This window comes from Apium graveolens, chromosome 2 (genome assembly GCF_009905375.1).
Source record: "Apium graveolens cultivar Ventura chromosome 2, ASM990537v1, whole genome shotgun sequence".
Classification (NCBI taxonomy): domain Eukaryota; kingdom Viridiplantae; phylum Streptophyta; class Magnoliopsida; order Apiales; family Apiaceae; genus Apium; species Apium graveolens.
The window spans coordinates 10,807,536-10,828,561 of record NC_133648.1 but is presented as its reverse complement, the minus strand read 5'-3'; the positions used below and the strand labels follow the sequence as shown (position 1 = coordinate 10,828,561).

The 21,026-nt window shown below is 36.3% G+C and overlaps 1 protein-coding gene and 1 non-coding gene across 4 annotated transcripts; both read left to right on the top strand.

Moving 5' to 3' along the window:
- Positions 1–11,512: 11,512 nt before the first annotated feature.
- On the top strand, positions 11,513–11,619 carry LOC141709834 (small nucleolar RNA R71). The gene has a single exon (XR_012570391.1). It is a non-coding gene; the product is annotated as a small nucleolar RNA R71 (small nucleolar RNA).
- Positions 11,620–16,961: 5,342 nt separating this feature from the next.
- LOC141706929 (small ribosomal subunit protein bS6m) lies at positions 16,962–20,362 on the top strand. 3 transcript variants are annotated; one of them, XM_074509824.1, is made up of 3 exons: positions 16,962–17,080; positions 17,209–17,395; positions 19,876–20,362. In XM_074509824.1, the coding sequence occupies exons 2-3, from the start codon at positions 17,213–17,215 to the stop codon at positions 20,155–20,157; spliced, it is 465 nt and encodes a 154-aa protein (XP_074365925.1). In that variant the 5' UTR covers positions 16,962–17,080; positions 17,209–17,212; the 3' UTR covers positions 20,158–20,362. The 3 variants fall into 3 exon arrangements, with proteins under 3 accessions (XP_074365925.1, XP_074365926.1, XP_074365924.1); XM_074509825.1 differs by having other exon boundaries at positions 16,962–17,085; XM_074509823.1 differs by lacking the exon at positions 16,962–17,080 and having other exon boundaries at positions 17,102–17,395.
- The last annotated feature ends 664 nt before the right edge of the window (positions 20,363–21,026 follow it).

The following is a 21,026-nucleotide window of genomic DNA, read 5'->3' as shown; positions in this document are numbered from 1 at the left end:
GTACCAAAATCAACTTGATTGATTTTATGGTGTGCAGGGAAAAAGAAGAAATCTATGGTACTTGGACAGTGGTTGTTCAAGATACATGACAGGAGATTTCTCCCTGCTCACAGAGTTTAAGGAGAGAGCTGACCCTAGCATAACCTTTGGAGATGACAGCAAAGGGTTTACTATGGGATATGGCTTGATTTCAACAAGGAATGTCATAATTGATGAAGTTGCATTAGTTGATGGTCTCAAGCACAACTTACTGAGCATCAGTCAACTATGTGATAGAGGGAATACAATTTCCTTCAATTCAGAAGCTTGTGTTGTCACCAGTAAGAAAGACAACAAAGTGGTTCTAACTGGAGTTAGAAAAGGAAATGTGTACTTAGCTGACTTCAACTCTACAGATGCAGAATCTATTACTTGTCTCTTCAGCAAAGCAAGTTCAGCTGAAAGTTGGCTATGGCACAAGAAGCTATCCCATTTGAATTTCAAGACAATGAATGATCTAGTCAAAAAGGACTTAGTTAGAGGAATTCCTCTTGTTGAATTCTCAAGGGATGGTTTGTGTGATGCTTGTCAGAAAGGCAAACAAAGGAAAGCATCATTCAAAAAGAAGCTTGAAACAACAATTGATGAACCATTACAGCTGCTACATATGGATTTGTTTGGACCAGTCAATGTATTGTCAATTGCAAGAAAAAGATATTGCTTGGTGATTTAGATGATTTCTCAAAGTTTTCATGGGTCTATTTTCTTGGATCAAAGGATGAAGCAAGTGAAATCATTATCAATCACATCAGGCAAGTCAATAATCATCCTGACTTGAAGGTTAGGAATATCAGGAGTGACAATGGAACTGAGTTCAAGAATTTGACAATGAGGCTGTTCTGTGAAGAAAATAGAATCATGCATGAGTTCTCAGCTCCAAGAACACCTCAGCAAAATGGGGTAGTTGAAAGAAAGAACAGATCTTTAATTGAGGCTGCTAGAACAATGCTTGAAGAATCAAAGTTACCAACATATTTCTGGGCTGAAGCTGTTAATTGTGCCTGCTACACTCAGAATATTTCTTTGATCAATCAAGCTAAATGCATGACTCCTTATCAGTTGTTCAAGAGAAGAAAACCAACTCTAAACTTTCTTCATGTCTTTGGATGTAAATGCTTTATACTGAGAAATCAATCTGACCATAAAGGGAAGTTTGATGCAAAGGCTGATGAAGGGATATTTGTTGGTTACTCAGCTGGAAAATCTTATAGGGTCTACAATCTAAGAACCAACATTGTTATGGAATCTGTGCATGTTGTGTTTGATGATAAAAAGATTGATGGACTAACAGATGAGGGACACCATGAGAGACTCAAATTTGACAACATTGAGATATATTGTGATGATAGTGAAGAGGAGATTGATGGAGATGACACTTCAAAAGGGATTCAAAATATGCCCTTGGATAATGCACAGAATTCTGCATCCGTTGAAAGAGGCAATGCAGTATCCGTTGAAAGACATAGTGCATCATCCGTTGAAGTACATAATGAAGCATCCGTTGATCATAGTTCATCAACGGATAATCGATTTACATCATCAGTTGATAGAACTCCAAGTTTCCTGCAAAGGACCAACAACTCAGGGGGAGTTTCAACTGATCAACACTCTGTCTCACATCATGACAATACTGAGGCCACCTCATCTAGAGCACATCTTCCACCTCAAAGGAAATGGACCAAGAATCATCCCTTTGAACTGATCATTGGTGATGCATCATCTAAAGTGCAAACAAGAAGAGCTACTCAAAATGAATGTCTGTATAATAGTTTTCTATCTCAGGAGGAACCTAAGAAAGTGGAAGAAGCCTTAATGGATCCAGATTGGATATTAGCTATGCAGGAAGAGCTGAACCAATTTGAGAGAAACAAAGTTTGAAAGCTGGTACCCAAGCCAAAGAACAAGAGTTCCATTGACACAAAATGGGTATTCAGAAACAAGATAGATGAAAATGGCATTGTCATAAGGAATAAAGCCAGATTGGTTGCTAAAGGCTATTCTCAACAAAAAGGAATAGATTTTGATGAAACATTTGCTCCAGTTGCAAGACTTGAAGCCATCAGAATCTTTCTAGCCTATGCAGCTAATGCCAATTTCAAAGTCTATCAGATGGATGTCAAGAGTGCATTTCTAAATGGGGAATTGGAGGAAGAAGTTTATGTAAGCCAACCTCTAGGTTTTGAAGATCAAAATTTTCCAGACCATGTGTATTATCAATTGAAAGCACTCTATGGACTAAAGCAAGCACCTAGAGCCTGGTATGAGACTTTGTCAAAGTTCCTTCTAGATAATCATTTCACAAGAGGTACTGTTGACAAAACTCTCTTCTTTAGAAATGTTAATGGCTCTAAGATACTTGTACAAATTTATGTAGATGATATTATATTTGGATCTACAGATGATAAGCTTTGTAAAAAGTTTGCTAAATTAATGCAGAATAAATATGAAATGAGCATGATGGGAGAGCTAACTTACTTTCTTGGGTTACAAGTTAAACAAGTTAGTGGTGGAATTTTCATTAGTCAAACTAAATATATTTATGATCTTTTAAAGAAGTTTGACTTAATGGATTGTTCACCTGCAAAAACTTCCATGGCCACTGCCACTAAGCTTGAATTAAACAAGGCTGAAAAGTCTGTGGATATTACAAGTTATAGAGGCATGGTTGGCTCACTTTTATATTTAACTGCTAGTAGACCTGATATAATGTTTTCTACATGTCTCTGTACTAGATTTCAAGCTGACCCTAAAGAATCTCACTTAGTGGCTATTAAAAGAATTTTCAGATATCTCAAGGGAACTCCAAATCTAGGAATTTGGTACCCTAGAGAGTCTGGTTTTGATCTAATTGGCTACTCAGATGCAGATTATGCAGGTTGCAAAATAGACAGGAAAAGCACAACAGGCACCTGTCAATTTCTAGGGAACAAGCTTGTATCATGGTTCAGCAAGAAGCAGAATTCTGTTTCCACATCAACAGCTGAAGCTGAGTACATTGCAGCTGGTAGTTGCTGTGCACAAATACTATGGATGAGGAACCAGTTATTTGACTATGGTATGACTGTTGACAAAATTCCAATATTTTGTGACAACACAAGTGCCATTGCCATTACTGAAAATCCAGTGCAGCACTCAAGAACCAAGCACATTGATATCAAGTACCACTTCATTAGGGAATATGTGATGAAAGGTACAGTGGAACTTCATTTTGTTCCAAGTGAACAATAAATTGCAGACATATTTACCAAGCCACTTGATGAATCAACATTCACAAGATTGGTAAGTGAGCTAGGTATGCTTAATTACTCTTAAAATTCATGTCCTTATTGCAATTTGAATTGAAGCCTGAAATGTATTAGCTGCTAGAACAAATTTGATTTTTAACACAGATTATTCCATCAACGGATATTCCCTATCCGTTGAAAGTCAAAATTGTTCTGTCAACGGATGTTCATTATCCGTTGAAAGACATATACATTTCTGGAATTTTTATCCGTCAACGGATAAAACTGAAGTGCTCTTCAACGGATGACAGTTTACCTTATCCGTTGAAATATCACATCAGTCGATTCAGGTGTTTCACAGCCGTTGATTCTATTGTATTAACCGTTGATACTCATACATACGGCTGTATGTATTTGTTTTAAAGGTAGTTTTTAGAATAATTACAGTTTATTCTTAAACGGCTAAAATTCACTTACATATATTTATTGTTTAATCTTTTATTTATGCTTTTTAATTTGAGAAAGTATATAAGCCCTTCTGATTTTTCATTTTTTACTTTACGCTTTCTTGAAATTTCAAAGCTTTTACCATTTTCTCTCTGCAAAACCTTCAAGTTATTCTCTGCAATTTCTACTCACAACAATGGCACCAGTAGTAAAGATTATGTCTCAATCTGGATTCATCTATGAGAAGAACAATTTCATAGCTTTGGTAGAAAAGAATGAAGCCCACTCCGATTATCACAAAATGATGGACTTCATCAAAAACTGTAAACTTAGCTATGCAATGCTGAAAGCCCCAACGATTTACTGTGAAGTAGTTGAGGAGATTTGGACAACTGCTGAGTTCAATTCAATAGATATGACTATCTCCTTCACCCTCAAAGGTAAAAATCACTGTGTTAACTGTGATGATTTACTAGCATGTTTTAAATTACCTGAGAACAATGCCATGACACCACACACTGATAATGATGTATCCAGCATGTTAGATTCCATAGGTTATTCTCTTAACTCTGCTAGTTTAGGGAGTATTAAAAGAAAAGGCCTTAGAAAAGAATGGAGTTTTCTTGGGGATGCCTTTATCAAGGTTTTCTCTGGGAAAATTAGCAATTTTGATTCCATAACTTCATCTCTTGTTAATATGCTCTATATGCTTGTTTCTGATAGGTATTTTAATTTTAGCAACTATGTTATGCTAGAATTGGGTACTAGATTAGGTAACAAAGCTAATAGATCTAATAACATCTATTATGCTAGATTCTTTATGTTATTGGCTAACCATGTTGCTGAAGGTTTGGTCATAACCAATGAGAATAATAAACTCAAGTGCTGGGCACAAGAGAAGAGAGTTCTTGCAGATTTATTGAGAATGGATCTCAACAGCAGTGTGCCATTGGTATATTTACCAATTATGAATGCACCTCAGGTAAGTGAGGTAATTATTTCTACAACTCCTATTTCTTCCAACCCCTCTATTTCTTTATCTTCTAGTGTGGCCATGGAATCTGTGACAATGCCCCAACAGATTCCTACCAAGGTCACCAAAACTAAACTTTCAAAATCAAAGACAAAGAAAACTACCTCTGTTGTTTCTCAAAAGACAACAGTTGTAACATCTACCATTAACCCTGAGGGGAGTGAACAGGGTGTGAGTGGTGAGGGGAGGGGTGAACATCAAAGAAACCCCCAGGATAAGGAAGGAGAGATAAGTGCTTCCCAAGCTAGCCAAGCCACAGTTTCTCAAAAAGCTGTGGTGGTTGAAAGGGTTACTAGCATATCCCTAGCTGCATCCTCCCAAAAGGATGTAACTATTGAAAATAGTTCCCAACCAGGAACACAGAACAAACGAGGGAGGGACAATAAAGCCAAACACTCACCAACAAAAGCCTTTATTAGAAGAAAGAGAGCCAGAACCCAATCTTCTACACAGGGTGCACACACTGCACAGATACATCCATCTGTATCTATGCCTTCTCAAACTCAGTTTGATGTGGCTCCAACAAATGTGGAGTCACAGCCCCATTCTCTCATAATTAACACACATCAATCACCACACACTTCTTCACCATCTCTAGATGTGGATATGTTATTCCCATCAATTCCTGATTCTCCCTCTTTACAACTCAGGGAGGAGCCCCACTCAAATACAGGTGATCATCATCTTTTAGATGATTTGTTGGATCACCCACAAATTCTTTCAGGTGTAATTGAAGGATCTGTGTCACCAAAACTCATATCAATCTACACAGATTCAACAGTTATATCACTTTCAATTTCAACTTCTTTTCCTTCTTCAACGGATATCACTCATCCGTTGACAAGTGGTTGTTCTTCAACGGATAAGCTTAACAGCAGTTATCCGTTGATACCATCAGTTTCACCTTCAACGACTATTCTGCATCCGTTGATAGTCTCTACACACACAACTGAAACAATTCCAAGTGTAGAAGACTTGATTACTGTACAATCACTTCTAGGACTGAGGGAAGGGAGTGACAATTTGAGTGAGAGGCTGGGTTGCTCCCAGGCAAAAGGAGAGATTGAGAGCTCAAATATGCATGCTATTTCTTCCAGCATGGCAAAAGTAAGTGAGAGGAGTACCACCTTAGTAGGTGAAGGTGAGGGAGTGAGTTGTGTGAGCCAGGGGGAGCCCCTGATGCAAGAACATAGAGAAAATGAGAGAAAGACAGGTACAGCTGATATAAGGATGGATCCAACCATTGCTAGTGAGTCAATGATTGTGAATGATGCTGAAAAGGAAAGACAATTTCAGCAACATTACAAAGCTGTAATTGATAACATTTCCTTGGATGCTGACACTTTTACTCATCCTGTTTCAGCCTATCAATTGTTGGCTGCACAGGGCAATGTGGAGGCAGAAAAGACACTACATCTAGTACATACAACAACATCTCTTCAAAGGGACAAAGCTGCTATTAACAAGATGCCTTCAAAAGCTGGTGAGTCATCTGAAGAATTTGGAGTAAATTCTGATGATGATGACTTTGTTTCTTCAGATGGAAGCATGAACTTAGGGGGAGATGAAGGCCCTAGTTCTATTCCAAATCTACCTGAATGGGCCTTAACAAAGGAGTCTACAACAGGGCAATTCAATGTCTCCTTAGTCAAACAAATTAATACTATCCAACAGGCCATTCAGAAAACTTCTCATGCTGGTACAAAGGCTATCCTTACAGCTCACTTGGACTCACTGCATCTCATGAAGTTGCAGCAAGTAAGACAGAATCTGAGTGTGGATGAACTCAGAAAGGATATTGCTGACTTGAAATCGTACAATTCTGAAAAATTGGATTCAGTCATGCCCTATGGTACAATGCAGGACATTTTGTTGAGATTGAAAAGGAATCACATACTGAAAAGAGGCTGGCCAAATTAGAAGACAGAGTTCAAGTTATTGAAGATTCTGTGGCCACCATTCTTCACAACCAACAATCTCAAACAAATCTACTTATGCAGCTGGCAAAAGCACAGGGCTTGACCCCTCTCCTTGATGATAACAAAAAGGGGGAGAGTAAAAGGGAAGGGGAAGGAGAGCCATCTACAAAAATCCAAATATCTAAAGTGCTAGTTCCTGTCATCACTACTTCTCCAATCATTCAAAACAAAGGAAAGCCTGATGGAATTGATTTAATCCAGCTAGCAGCAGCTGAAATTCAAGTGAAAGAGCAAAGGAGGAGAATTGATGAAAGGGTGCAACAGTTGTTTGGCTCTACACAAGATAAATCAATATATGTGAAACATAGCACAAAGGTTGAACCAATCAATATGGAGCACAAGCCAGAAAGGAGAAATAAGGTTGGAGAGACTTCTTTCAAGAATCTAAAACCTATGGTTCTCAAGCCCAACACTAGATCCAGCAAGGATTCCACAAAGAACCCTTTAGACTTTGCTCAGATGAAAGAAGTGGACTTTCCTCTTTCAAAGCCTGATGAAGACAAAGTTTTGGGTACTAGCATCATAAAACACAAGGAGACCATGGATGAGGCAGTAAGGAGAAACATGGCTATTATCTTTAGAGAGGGAAAGAGCATATGTGTGATGCAAGGACATCCCAAATTCTCAATAGCCAAGAGGGAAGAAACCAAAAGGTTAAAGAAAGAAGCTGAAAAACTCAAGGCTGACAAAAGAGCACAAGCAAAGCTTGAACAAAAGCTAAAGTCAAGTCTAGTTGAAAATGAGAAAGGAATTGAAGTCAGGGGTGAAGACAAGATTGCAAACTTAGATGAGGTTTTTGGGAGTATATTTGGTGAAAGTATGGAGGAAAAAGAGGAATGGCAGAAGGGAAACAGAAGAAAGGCCAAGGCACATAGAAGGAGTGAAGGCAACACTGAAGAAACTAAATCTCTACCTTCCATACCTGAACCCTTTGTTGCTGATCCCACTATAAACATCCATGGTGAACCAATCATCCCAAAAGAGGAACCTATTGATTGGGACACCATCAATTTGCCTACCTTTTTAACCACTCTTCCACTACCAAAGAAACAGAAAAGAAAATCCAAATCTACACCTCCCCTAAACTCTAAGAAATTCACTCAAAAACATAAACCTAACCCTAAGCCACCCATTTCTAAAGATGATTATGTTCACATCTGTGACATAAAAGAAATTTCAGACATTGAACTCTATCTGGATGAGCTGGAGGATGTAAGGGGAATTGCTGCCTACAGACAGCTACCAGAGAGATTGGTGTTCAGATACAAAGGAGTTGGGGAAAGAACATGGCCTCTCTACAGGATTCTGAATGAAGGCTACTCTACCTTGATCAGAGTCTTTTCAGCCATACAAAAGGATTCTGGCTTTACCAGGACTGCCAAGACTGAAATTCTCAACAAGATTGCCAACATAAGGAAAACTTGGAGGGAGCCCAATGCTTTGCCCAGAACCTTACTCATTCAAGAAAGGGGAACTACTATTCACAAATCACCTCATTGGTTGATGGAATTCAGAGATGATAAAGGAGTCAGAAGATTTTTCAGACTTGAAGACCAACTCAAGATTGCCATCAATGAAACTCTCAAAGAAATGCAATCTAAGTTGGATATCAGTGATGAAGATGAAGCTGAATTCTTCAGACAACTCCAACTCCAAATTGAGGAAAATGACAAAGGGCTAGGAAAGAAAACCAGGGATCAAAGAAGAAAAAGATGATTTGCTCAGGCTAGAGGAGCACCCTTGGAAATACTGTAAATCTTCAATTACCTTCTAGTACATACACTTTTGCAGCACTTTTAAATTTCTACTTAGTTTCAGTTCATATATTTGTTAAGTGTTTTGTTATCATCAAGTTAACCTTGAATTTATGTCTACAATTCTTATAGACATAAATAGGGGGAGATTGTTAGGAATATATGTGCATTAGTTTGATGATATGTTTAACAAAACACTTAAGTAGAAATCTAGTGTTTGTAGCCTCAACGGATAAGACCATTTTGGCTATCCGTTGATGGTGTAGCTTTACTTAGAAATAAGTCTAGTGTTGTAGCACATTTCAGTCTCTGAATTTGAGATATAACTCTTAAATGTTGAGGGAAATTATAAGTCATGTTGACTACTAGAGGATATGCAGATAGGAAGGCCAATTGTAAATATTTCATGCCTTGTAATTTTGTATAAATGAAATGGTGTCAACGGATAACTTAAAGACCTTCAACGGATGAGAAACAAAGCTTCAACGGATGTCTTTAAAGCTTCAACGGATAACATCCTTCAACGGATGAGTGCATCAACGGATAGAGCTTCAACTGCTAACACATCAACGGATAAAGCCATCAACGGATGAAGGCTTCAACGAATGTTCTGTTAAATAGCAGTTGACAAGTGGTAGTTGTACCTACAAACAGAGGCACATGGGTTGACAGAGACAACTGAGATGTGGTAGCCTATTTCAGGAACATCAAAAAAAGCAGTCGTTCTACTCTAGTATAAAGAGGCAATAGTCAACAATGCACTGGAGTAAAATGGAGAAGAAACAAGTGGAGAACTTATTTTATTATTATACTTTTTATCTTTGTCTTCACTTGTAAACTTGGTGATATATAAACCAAGTAGCAGCTAGTAATTAGATAAGAATTTTTCTAGAGCTGTTTAGAAAAATCTTGAAAATTATCTAGTTTGTACTAGGATGCAGCTGTGATCAACTTCTTGAATCATAGATTTTCTGAAATACCATCTCTGGTGGAACAACAATCCACCAGAAAAGTTTTTAAGGTCTGTTGTGTTCTGTACATTAGTGTTTGAATATATATCTGTCTGTATTAGCTTAAAGCAATTCATACACTTGTTTATCTTAAACACATAGCCTTTGAAACTGCTCAAAACTTGAAAAAGTTTTGAGATTTACATTCAACCCCCCTTCTGTAAATCTCATTGTTAGTTCATTAGGAATAACAGGTGCTTCATCAATAGATGGTTTGAGCTTTCCCTCAGCATTCTTGAGATCAGTACTACCAAGAGATTCAAATGACATTTCTAGCTTTCGTTTCCAAGGAGAAGCATTCAAATATTGTAACTGATCATTGCCTTCATCATCTTCACTGTCAAAATCCCCCAATAAGGCTTTTTCTAAGGCATCAGACCTTAGCACATGATCAAGTTCTGAAGTAACTGCAGAATCGACCAAATCCACCTTGAAGCACTCCTCATCTTCCGTAGGAAATTTCATTGCATTGAACACATTGAATGCCACATCTTGATCTTGCACCCTCATAGTGAGTTCACCTTTTTGCACATCTATCAAGGTACGGCCTGTAGCCAAGAAAGGTCTTCCCAAGATTATGGGAATCTTCTTATCTTCCTCGAAATCCAGAATGACAAAATCTGCAGGAAAGATGAGCTTGTCCACCTTCACTAGCACGTCCTCCACGATGCCTCGTGGGTATGTAATCGAACGATCAGCCAATTGTAAAGACATGTAGATAGGCTTCAGATTCGGCAAATTCAGCTTTTTGAAGATAGACAATGACATCCGATTGATGCTTACTCCCAAATCGCAAAGGCACTTGTCAAATGACAACTTGCCAATGGTGCAAGGAATGGTGAAGCTACCTGGATCCTTAAGCTTTGGAGGTAACTTTTGCTGCAGCACGGCACTGCACTCTTCCGTCAGAGTAACGGTATCAAGATCATCCAGTTTCACCTTCCTTGAAAGAATACCTTTCATGAATTTCGCATAACTAGGCATTTGCTCGAGAGCCTCAGCGAAAGGTATGTTGATGTGAAGTTTCTTGAACATCTCCAAAAACTTACCAAATTGCTTGTCCAGCTTTTGTTTTTACAATCACTTAGGAAAATGTGGTGGAGGATAAAGTTGTTTCTATCCTGTATTACCCTCAGGTATAGTGTGTTCAACAGTAGTCTTCCTTGGTTCCCCCTCTTTCTCCTTTTACTTTTCTTCTTCATCCTCAACTTCAACTTCTACCTCTTTTGCTTTTTCAGCATCAGCAACTTTTCCAGACCTTAAGGTGATAGCTTTGACTTGCTCTTTAGCTTCCTTCCTGCCTGGCACTTCGGTATCGCTGGGAAGTGTGCCAGGTTGATGATTGAGCAAGGCATTGGCTATTTGTCCAATTTGATTTTCCAAGGTCTTGATAGAAACAGCCTGACTTTTGCACAACAGCTTTAACTCCTCAAAATCAGCACTAGAAGGTGGAGCAACACCTCCTTGTTGAGGATATGATTGCCTTTGAGCAAATTGCTGAGGTTGCTGGAATCCAGGTGGATTAAACTGTTTACTTGCAGCTTGCTGATATGTTTGCTGAACATCATTCTGATTATTGCTCCAGCTGAAATTGGGATGATTTATGTTATTAGGATGATAAGTAGCGGGCACAGGCTGCTGCTGCGGTCGCTGAAAATTGTTCATATACTGAACAGACTCATTAACAAGAGAACACTGATCCGTAGCATGAGAGCCTGCACAAAGCTCACAGACACTAGCTATTTGATTTACTCCATAGTTGGCTAAAGAATCGACCTTCATAGACAGCGCCTGAAGCTGCGCTGCAATAGTTGTAGCTGCATCAACTTCCAGAATACCTGCTACCTTCCCAGACATCATCCTTTAAGTTGGGTTTTGATACTAGTTTGTAGCCATAGTTTCAATGAGATTATAGGCCTCATTATAGCTTTTGGCCCACAAGGCGCCTCCAGAAGCTGCATCGCGCATGGGCCGAGATTGGGCCCCCAAACCATTGTAGAAACCAGTGATCACCATCCAGTCAGGCATACCATGATGTGGACACTTTCTCAACATCTCCTTGTAGCACTCCCAAGCCTCGCACATAGATTCTCCTTGTTGCTGCGCAAACTGAGTAAGAGCACTCCTCATAGCTGCAGTTTTGGCCATTGGATAGAACTTTACCAGGAACTTTTGTGCAAGATCTTGCCAAGTAGTGATGGACCTAGCTGGTAAAGAATATAACCAGTCCTTAGCTTTGTCCCTCATAGAGAATGGGAAAAGCCTCAGCTTGAAGCCTCATCAGTGACACCATTATATTTGAAAGTACTACAGATCTCGACAAAATCCTGATATGCATGTTGGGATCTTCACTCGCAACACTTCCGAAACAAACAGAATTTTGCACCATCTGAATAGTGCCCGACTTGATTTCAAAAGTATTGGCCTGAATAGCCGGATGAATGATGCTTGACTGAATGTCATCAATTTTAGGCCGAGAAAAGTCCATAAGAGCTGGATCAGCTTGAGCTAGACGATCACCCATTGTTTCAGGTTCTTTCTTTTCACTCTCTTTATCCGAATCTTCAAAAACTATCTTCTCCGGAAAGTCAAGAGTTGTATCTGTCTCCTCAGCTTTATCCAGATTCCACTTGCGAGTGCGAGAACGTGTTTGCATAAACGCTCGCTAGGGTATCTGAAACAAAACTGAAAGCAGTAAGTAACAAGTCTTAATCAATGAATCCTAATGACCAATGATGGTAAGTATATAAACTAAACAAATTAACATCGAGTCCCCGGCAGCGGCGCCAAAAACTTGTTAGGCACAAAGCATGCGCTAAATAATTCACGCAAGTATACGCTTTCGCAAGTAATATATAATGATTTCTAGTTCGTTCCCAAAGAGACTGATTAATTATATTTAATTAACACTTACTCACCAATGTATGATTATTCTTCAATGTCAAGACAATTAACAATTAAGATTGGTTAACTAATATTAACTACGAGAATTAAACACTTGAATTAACAATATTAAACACACATGAGATCCTAACTTCATTACTACTTCATTCAATAGTTATTGTTATTACCCTTAGCAAGTAATGGTGATGATATTAATCGAACAACACGAAACTGATAAACGGCAACTTTCGTTGTACGAATACCATTCTACCAAGCATCCACAATTAAGATAGAAGTTGAATAGGCATCAATTATATTGAGACCCTATATATCTACATAATTTGACAACATAACAATTTAAGCGCAAGTTATTCATGATGATTACACAGGGCAAGTAAAACGGTTCGAGTTACCCACTAATCATGCATACAATACACGAACCTATGCTAGCATGGCAAGTTCTAAATCTCAAGATTCACTGTCGCTTCACAAGAGATTAACAGGCTATCTTACATGTTCGCAACGCACATAAGACGAATAAGCACAACCTATGCTAGATATCATACAATCACCACATACCAAGGTATTAAACAATTAACTAAAGAAATCCATAGTAATTCCACTAGGATCCCATGATCACGATTAGCCCATAATAGAACTCATCGTCACCATGGGTTCATATGAAAGCATGATAATAACACAACAATATAAAGTAATAAAAATACTTAATAAATAATAAAGTAAGTCACAAGAGTATTAAGGTTCAAAGCATAAAGAAAACTAGCATCCACTGTTACAACGAATTAAAAGAATCACAAGATAAACGTATGCTTCCTCTTCTTCATTGTTGCGTGCTAAAACGGTCTTCTCGATCTTCTTACCTTCGCTCTCGATAAAGAAAACGTCTTCCCATAAGGTTTATATAATAACCCAAAAGAACCAGCGTCAACAGAAGCCCAATCGTACTCGAATTATAAAATCCAGATTCTAATTTTCCGCACACAGGCAGCCGTCTGCATCCTCCACGCGGGCGCCTGCTAGCAGGCGGTCGCCTACTCCCATCAGGCGGGCGCCTGCAACCTTTATGGAAAAATTCTTGGTTTGCTTCTGTTTTTGCTGATTTCTTCGCTCATCACCCCTAGACTAATTCCAAGCACTTCCTTAAGCTTTATTCGATGGAAACCACCTATCTAAGCAAGTTATACCCTAAAATGCAAAAACATTCGAAAACGCGTCAAATACATAAAATACTTGAGTCGAAGACACCAATTCAAGCCGTTATGAGACGCTCTAAGTGGTATAAAATGCCGCTTATCACTAACCTCCTCAGTTCCTTCACATAGTATCTCAATCTTTTTCCATATCTGCTTGGCAGTGTCACAGTTGACAATATTGTTGTACATCACATTGTCAAGTGACTCAATAAATATCATTTGCAAGCTGCTATCTTGGGAAATTTCTCCTTTTCAGGATCAGAATACTCAGTAGGATCTTTTGGAGCATAATGAGCTTGTATGACCATGTCTCCATCTGTAGATTCCTTACCTCTTACTATAGGAATGAAGGGTCCATTCTTGAGAATCTAAATATAGAATGGATTGACCATCTTGATAAACAGCATCATTTTCTTTTTCCAAAGAGTGTAGTTAGCTTTGTCAGAGGTAGAAATTTTGATGCTACTGATTTTCTGTGTATTCATTTTTCCAAGATCTTGAATCTGTTTACTTTCAGATTTAGCTCTAATACCACTTGTTAGGTAATGAATCACACACATAGGGGGGTGAATGTGTTTTTCTGATTTTAGGTTTTTCTTGAAACTTAATGGTTGAACAAAGTAAATTAAATCTTGTATAGAAAAGTGTTCATGCAGAATTTAAACTTGCATAAAATAAGGAACACAAATCTTCAAAACTCACTTAATTTTTATATTAAAAATTAAGACTGTTTTGTTACAAAATTTCTAAGCTCTTTGATGTTAAAGAGCTCAGCTTCTTCTTGAGAGTGATACAAGAGATTTGATCTAAATTGTTACATCTAACTAGAGGACCAGTGTTAACTTTATAACTCAGTTAACTACTGGTTTACACAGTGGATAATAAACATGCTATTAGCTTTTCTAAACTGTCACTTGTCATTTCTATTTATAGAAAAGTAAATCTTCCATTTTTGGCTTAGCATATCTTTAGCATCCCGTGTTTACTTTAATCTTCCTCTGTCAGTTAATCTTTGTCATTGATCTTGCACACTCTTCAAGCTGCATTTTATAGACTTGTCAATCCATCTGTTGGATTGTTTGTTGATTGTTTATCTTTGATATTGAACTGATCGGCAATTCTATACTTTGAGACCGTACTTCGAGATCTCCAGTTTGAATTAATAGAACACTTGACATCTCGATAAGTACATAGGCTAATCGAGATCTCTAGCATTCCATATAGGGTTTGACTTGTAGAGGTCTTCCGCTTGTCGAGATCTCTAGTCTTCACATCTTCACTATGACTTATCGAAAACTTTGAGTTCTCTAGTGAAGGAATGACTTGTCGATATCTCCAATCTTCAATTCTTTAAATTGGCTTGTCGATATCTTCTTGAGTTCTCGAGTAGCTTTCCTGACTTCTCCACTCCCGGTGGATATTGCTCATCCGTCGAGTAGATATATAGCTCATCCGTCGAGTAGATATATAGCTCATTCGTCGAGTAGATATTGCTCATCCATCGAGTAGATATTACTCATCAATCGAATAGATATTGCTTATCCGTCGGGTACTCTCTGGAGTTCTCGAATGACTTCTCTATAACATTAAATCTGTGACTTGTAGAGATCTTGACTTATAATCTTTTTCTCCAAAGAGATTTATTCAACTCCAAGCTTCTTCAAAATTCTTCCGAGACATGATCTTTTTGATCTTCTTCCAGATAGAATCCTTAGGCTTGATACTGTTTTAGGAAAAAGACTCCAGTCTGCTCTTTTGCATTTTTAAAGACTTCAAGTGTTACAAGTACAAAATACAGATTAAGATAACAATACAACTTACTTAGGGTTGATAAATTGTCTTAGTCTTGTTAAAGTACAGGCATGTCTTTTACAACATAATGTGTGTGTATATATATATTAGTTATATATATATGATTTTCCCCGAGATATGAATATGTATAAAATGTGTGTACAATGTACATAGAGAATTCAGACCGTTAAAATTAGATATAAATATTAATTTTTAATATCTTTTCATTTGTTATGTTTTATGTATAAAATACTTGATAAAAAAGAGGTACATTAATATTATTTGAAGTATCCCAAAAAATAGATTTTTCAAATCCTTTATTATTCTATTATCTCGACTTGTATTAAATAATTTTCATTAAATGGATAAAAAAGTGCTAATTTAAAAAATTGAAAATATTAAATTAATGAGTCCTTGACTTCTTGGAACCAAACAAGCAATAATTTTATTTACAAGTACAACACTAACATATGACTATATAAATTTGAAAAAATGATCAAACTACACCACTTTTCACCTTCTACCGGCCAAAATGCCGCCTAGATGCGCGCGAACCGCCCAAAATACCCACATAATACGTATTTCAGGGATGCGTATTCAACCTTCTAAAATTTAACAATGAATACGCATGTTAAACATGCGTATTCACTTTTTGATTTTACAAAGAATACGCATGTCACAAAAAAAAATGAATATGTATGTTCAACATGTTTTAAAATCTGAATCCGCATCCACCACATGCGTATTCAGTGGGTAAAAAGGGCGGAACATCCCGCCAATAGGCATTTTGGGCAAATCTCCCAAATAGTGGGTATTTTAGTTTTTCACCCATATAAATTAAAGGAGATATTAGGGGCACAAATTGATGAATGAAAATGAACTCCCTTCGTTCATGTCAATAATATGAAATAAAATATTAAATAAGACATATCAAAATGTTAGTCATTTTGTAATATTTATTTGGTTTTTTTATACTTTTTGCATTACTTTAATTTAAATTTTGTCTTCCTATTAAATTTGTCCACAATACATATGCTAATAAATTTATACTATACTATAATAATCGGAATGAACTATAATTTGATTTAACGGTTATTCCCTAATTGCTAAACTTCTAAATTATTAAAATACTAAACATAGTCCACCTATTCTACTAAACTACTACCAGTTTATCCTATTACTTTTATTATAAATATATATAAATATTATATATTTATATAAATATATTAAAATTATAAAACGAAGATGATGAAAACAATAGTACGTAAAATCTAAATTATGAATGCCAAAAATCCTGCAAATAAAATAAAGTTAAATTAAAAACTACCATAAATCTTTTAGACGTCCAAGAACTAAACAATAGAACAACGGTATTTCTAATGAATGCACAAGGGCATACATTAGTTACTAACTTTAATAAAAATAAGCTCTTTTTATTGGTGGAATTGATATGAATGCAGAGGTCATTAACATTTATTAAATTGATGTGAATGCAAGGATCATTAACATTTAATATACAACCACCACCAATAAGAAGAACCATATATGAGAGTTAGTGACTATTGTGTACCGTAGAAAATCACATAAAACAAAAAAAAAACAATTACTACCATATTTTTGTTTTATCTCTAAAATATATTTTTAGCGAAGACAAGAAGTGAACCCAAGGTTTTGGCAAAAGTAGGGTTTCTGCGGATCTTTGTGAAGTTGAGTTCTGTTCTTTTACCCCTTAAATCTACACATCACATATGTATCTGTCTATAAATACACACATTTCATTACATTTCTTGCACATAAACCTAATTTTCTTGAATTTAATTTTCTTGAATTTCAGAACAATGCCTCTATATGATTGTATGCTGTTATTGAAGCCACACATAAAAAAGCCTGATATAATGGATCTTGTTTCTCGTGTGGGCAAGCATATTTACCAAAGAAATGGTGTTCTTACTGATATGAAGTCTATGGGCACTGTTCAATTGGGATATGGCATCAAGAAACTTGATGGTAGACACTTTCAGGTAATACCATTTTCGTGTTTGTGTTTATTTGTGTGTATCGTTTTCGGGTTTTGGTTATTTTTGTTAAAGTTTGGTTCTTTATTGGATTTTGTATTGTTTCGTGAAGGAGGTGGCTTTGGGAGATTTTAGTGTGATTTTTGTTAGGGGATTTCATATTTTTTTATGATTTGTTGCCGGATTTATGTTAGGGGAGTTTTTATAGGGGAAGTGTGGTAGTTAGTTGTTATGATAGAAATGTATACTAGCTTGAAATGTGCGAGAAAATATAAAGTTTGTGCGATGCATTGATCAGTATCGTAGTTATCACTTTGATTATTAATTTGGTTGCTTCTCCTGTGTAAATTATTACTATGTGCAAAGGCAAAAAAGAGACATTTTTGTAGGATTCTATTGTGATGTGTGTGTGTGACATTTTCATTGTTAATATATTGTGGGGGGTTTCGACTGGCATTTGATGAAGTTTACTCTTGTTTTATAGGAAGAGATGTGTACTAACTGAAAGTACTTATTTATGCTTATTTGTGTCTATTGTTTTCGGGTTTTGTTTTTTTTTTCAAACTTTGGTGCTTTATGTGTTTTTGTCTAGTTTGAAAAGGAGGTGTCTTTGTGGGATTTTAGTGTGATTTCTATGTGTATATGATTTGGGGGAGTTTTTTACGGGACATGTAGTAGTTGGTTTTATGATAGAAATGTGAAATAGCTTGAAATGTGCGAGAAAATATAAAGATTGTGCTTTGCGTTGATCAGTATCGTAGTTATTACTTTGATTTTAAATTTGGCGGCTTCGTTGTTTTATTTCTACTGTGTAATTTAGTACTATGTGCTAAGGCAAGAGTGCGACTTTTTTTTGTAGGATTCTGTTATGGTGTTTGTGTGGGAGATGTTGAATTGTTAATATCTTGTTGGGGGGGGGATGATTGACTGGTATTCGATGAGGTTTACTCATTTTTTAGTGGAAAAGACGTGTACTTACTGAAAGGTTGAAATTGAATTTTGTATTGAGCACTTGGGAAAAGTTTACTTTACTTTGATAGTTAAGCATTTGGCAGATTTGCTAAAATGAAAATTGAACCGGAACTATATTTATGGAGGGGGCAGGGGTTGATGTGAAAGAAAAACGATTTGGGTTAGAGATTGATCAAAATCTATTCATGCTTTTAAGAAACTCAAGCAGGGCTGACTTTTTTTGGCTTATTATATTATTTTATAAAAATTGTAAAATGGCCAATAAAATAAATTGTTAGATATACAATGTCTATACTCAGTGAGATGCTACTTAATTTATCTTTTACATTTAAGGAACGTGATAAGATGACTCCTATGTGATCTTTTAGTAAGTTATAACTTGCAAATCTACAATTTGGTTTCTATCGTGTCATTGTTTCGTTGACTTTTGGTAGTTTCTTGGTTTAATTTTTTACTTGTATTGAATCGATCTGCATTTGTGTGCAATCAAGTTGATATGGTAGATGTTTGCTTACAGACAAAACATGTGCCACATTGGTATTAATGAGTTATTACCTAGGAATATTATAAAATACATGTACTAGATTACTGTTAGATCTTGGCTCCCCAGGTTTGTTGATTTCCATCTTTTATCAGTTTAGCAGATTTAATATTAAAATTTGACTCAGCACTGATGTACTGTCCTCAGTGTAGAAGCCTTATTTTCATAATATTTTCGATTAGTTTAGGTAATCAGCTTCTTAAGAAGAGCTACAGGATGCATTTTTAATACAGACTCACGAGAACTTGTGAGTTATGTTCAATAGATAGATCAGTCTACCATTTCTCATATCTACAAAATTGTAAATTTTGTTGTCAAAATGTATTCGATCTGGGCTTGAATAAGAAAAGAAAGAAGTTATTGACTGTAGCTATCATGTTTGAAGAGTTCTTTAGTTTCAGCCACCAGTTTAAAATCTGAACTGCATCTTCAATTACTCCCAGATTGTTCTTCATCCACAATCCATTGCTTTTATTAGTGTAACCAGATCTTAACTTTCACGAAGTTAGAATGGAAATAAATATCAATATAAGAGCATATACTGTCTAAAAACACAACACATTCAAAACGTATTCGGATTGTTTAAAAGTTTATGTATTTCATTATTTTATTTGCAACTTTTTGAGCCATTACTATTTAATTCAGAAACAATGCTTTCTTTTAGTGTTTCAATTTTTTTTACATTTAGTCTATACTCTATAGTTGCATGTCACTGCTATGACAGCAAATGGAAACTAGGGTAGGAGATAAAATTGATTATGGTAGGAACTCTTACCTTGCACTAATATGTATTATATATGTAACCTTTGAAACTGTCTATATTCAATTTGCTCTATTAGAATATGAATACTGCCATTCTAATATGAATCTTGTGACTTACTTAGCCACCCCTCACAATGAGAAAATTAAATAACAAGGCGAGGAACTAGTTATTTAAACATTGCAGTACACTTACACAATGTTTATTGCATAGGGACAACTGTTGCAGATGACAATGATGGCTCCACCTAGCATAAATAAAGAGCTACATTATTTGAACAAGGAAGACAGGTTGCTGCGTTGGCTTTTGGTAAAACATAGAGACGTTAAAATTGGGTTGGACATTCTGCAGGAGGACTACACTGGAAAAATGGAGTTAAGCAAGTTCAGGAGCAGACTGTTTGACAATGAAGATAAAGACATGGATTTTGATGACGATGAAGATGACGACGATGATGAGGAATATAATGTGGACGGAATCATGTTAGATGATTGAATTTTATTTTATTATATTAGTGGCGGGAATATGTCGTTCTGTCTTTGGTTGTGACGGTTGTTTGCATTGGAGATCTAGACGCCTGTTGTATTTGGTGAATTATGTTACTCATTCTATCAAGTTAAAATATCTGGCTGATCTATTTTGACCTATGCTTAATAATCAATGGAGTATTATACCTATTAGAAGTGGTATTACTGTGTTATCCATGGCCAGAGTCTCTTAAATAATATTGCCTGTTATGATTGTTAATTGATTTCAATTAGGGCTCACTGGTAGTATGGCACGACAATCTGGTTATGGATCACATGATCCAACACATAAAAAAAAGCGAACAAGGTGGTGTTGGTATAATGGTTGAGCTCTTCTACTTCTGGACATAAATTCATGGAAATCAAAATGCTTTGCAGAAATACATTAGTTAGATTTCAAGAAAATATGAATTTAATCTGACTTGAGTACACTAAAACACCGAAAATATGTTGTTTCCTTCGAAACCACTATTACTTTGCAACAATCAACAGAAAATAATATCCTTGTTAATGAATTGATTGTTATTTTCAAAAGTTAAATTATATTTAAAGGTTAAATAGTAAAGCTATATGTAGGAGTAGAAAATTTACAATAAATGTACTTGTTCCCTCCTATAAGTAAGAAGCAAAATGCACCCGAGCATCTTCTCTACTCTTTCTCCTTCTCATATTGCTCTCTCCGGTAAAAACATATATAACAATCCTCTATATGTAAAAACTTATTCATTTTAACCGAGAGACAACTTCTACATGCAGAGTCTGTCTTAGAAATATCAATCCCTCTGCAGCGAATATGCTGCCAAATCTTACATTCGACACACTCTATCATCCCCTCTC

Excerpts from the sequence above, each read along its gene's own strand:
- LOC141706929 (XM_074509823.1), top strand. The coding sequence starts at position 17,123 with ATGTATCTGTCTATAAATACACACATTTCATTACATTTCTTGCACATA. Across the intron at positions 17,396-19,875 it reads TTGATGGTAGACACTTTCAG|GGACAACTGTTGCAGATGAC; the intron begins GTAATACCATTT and ends TTTATTGCATAG.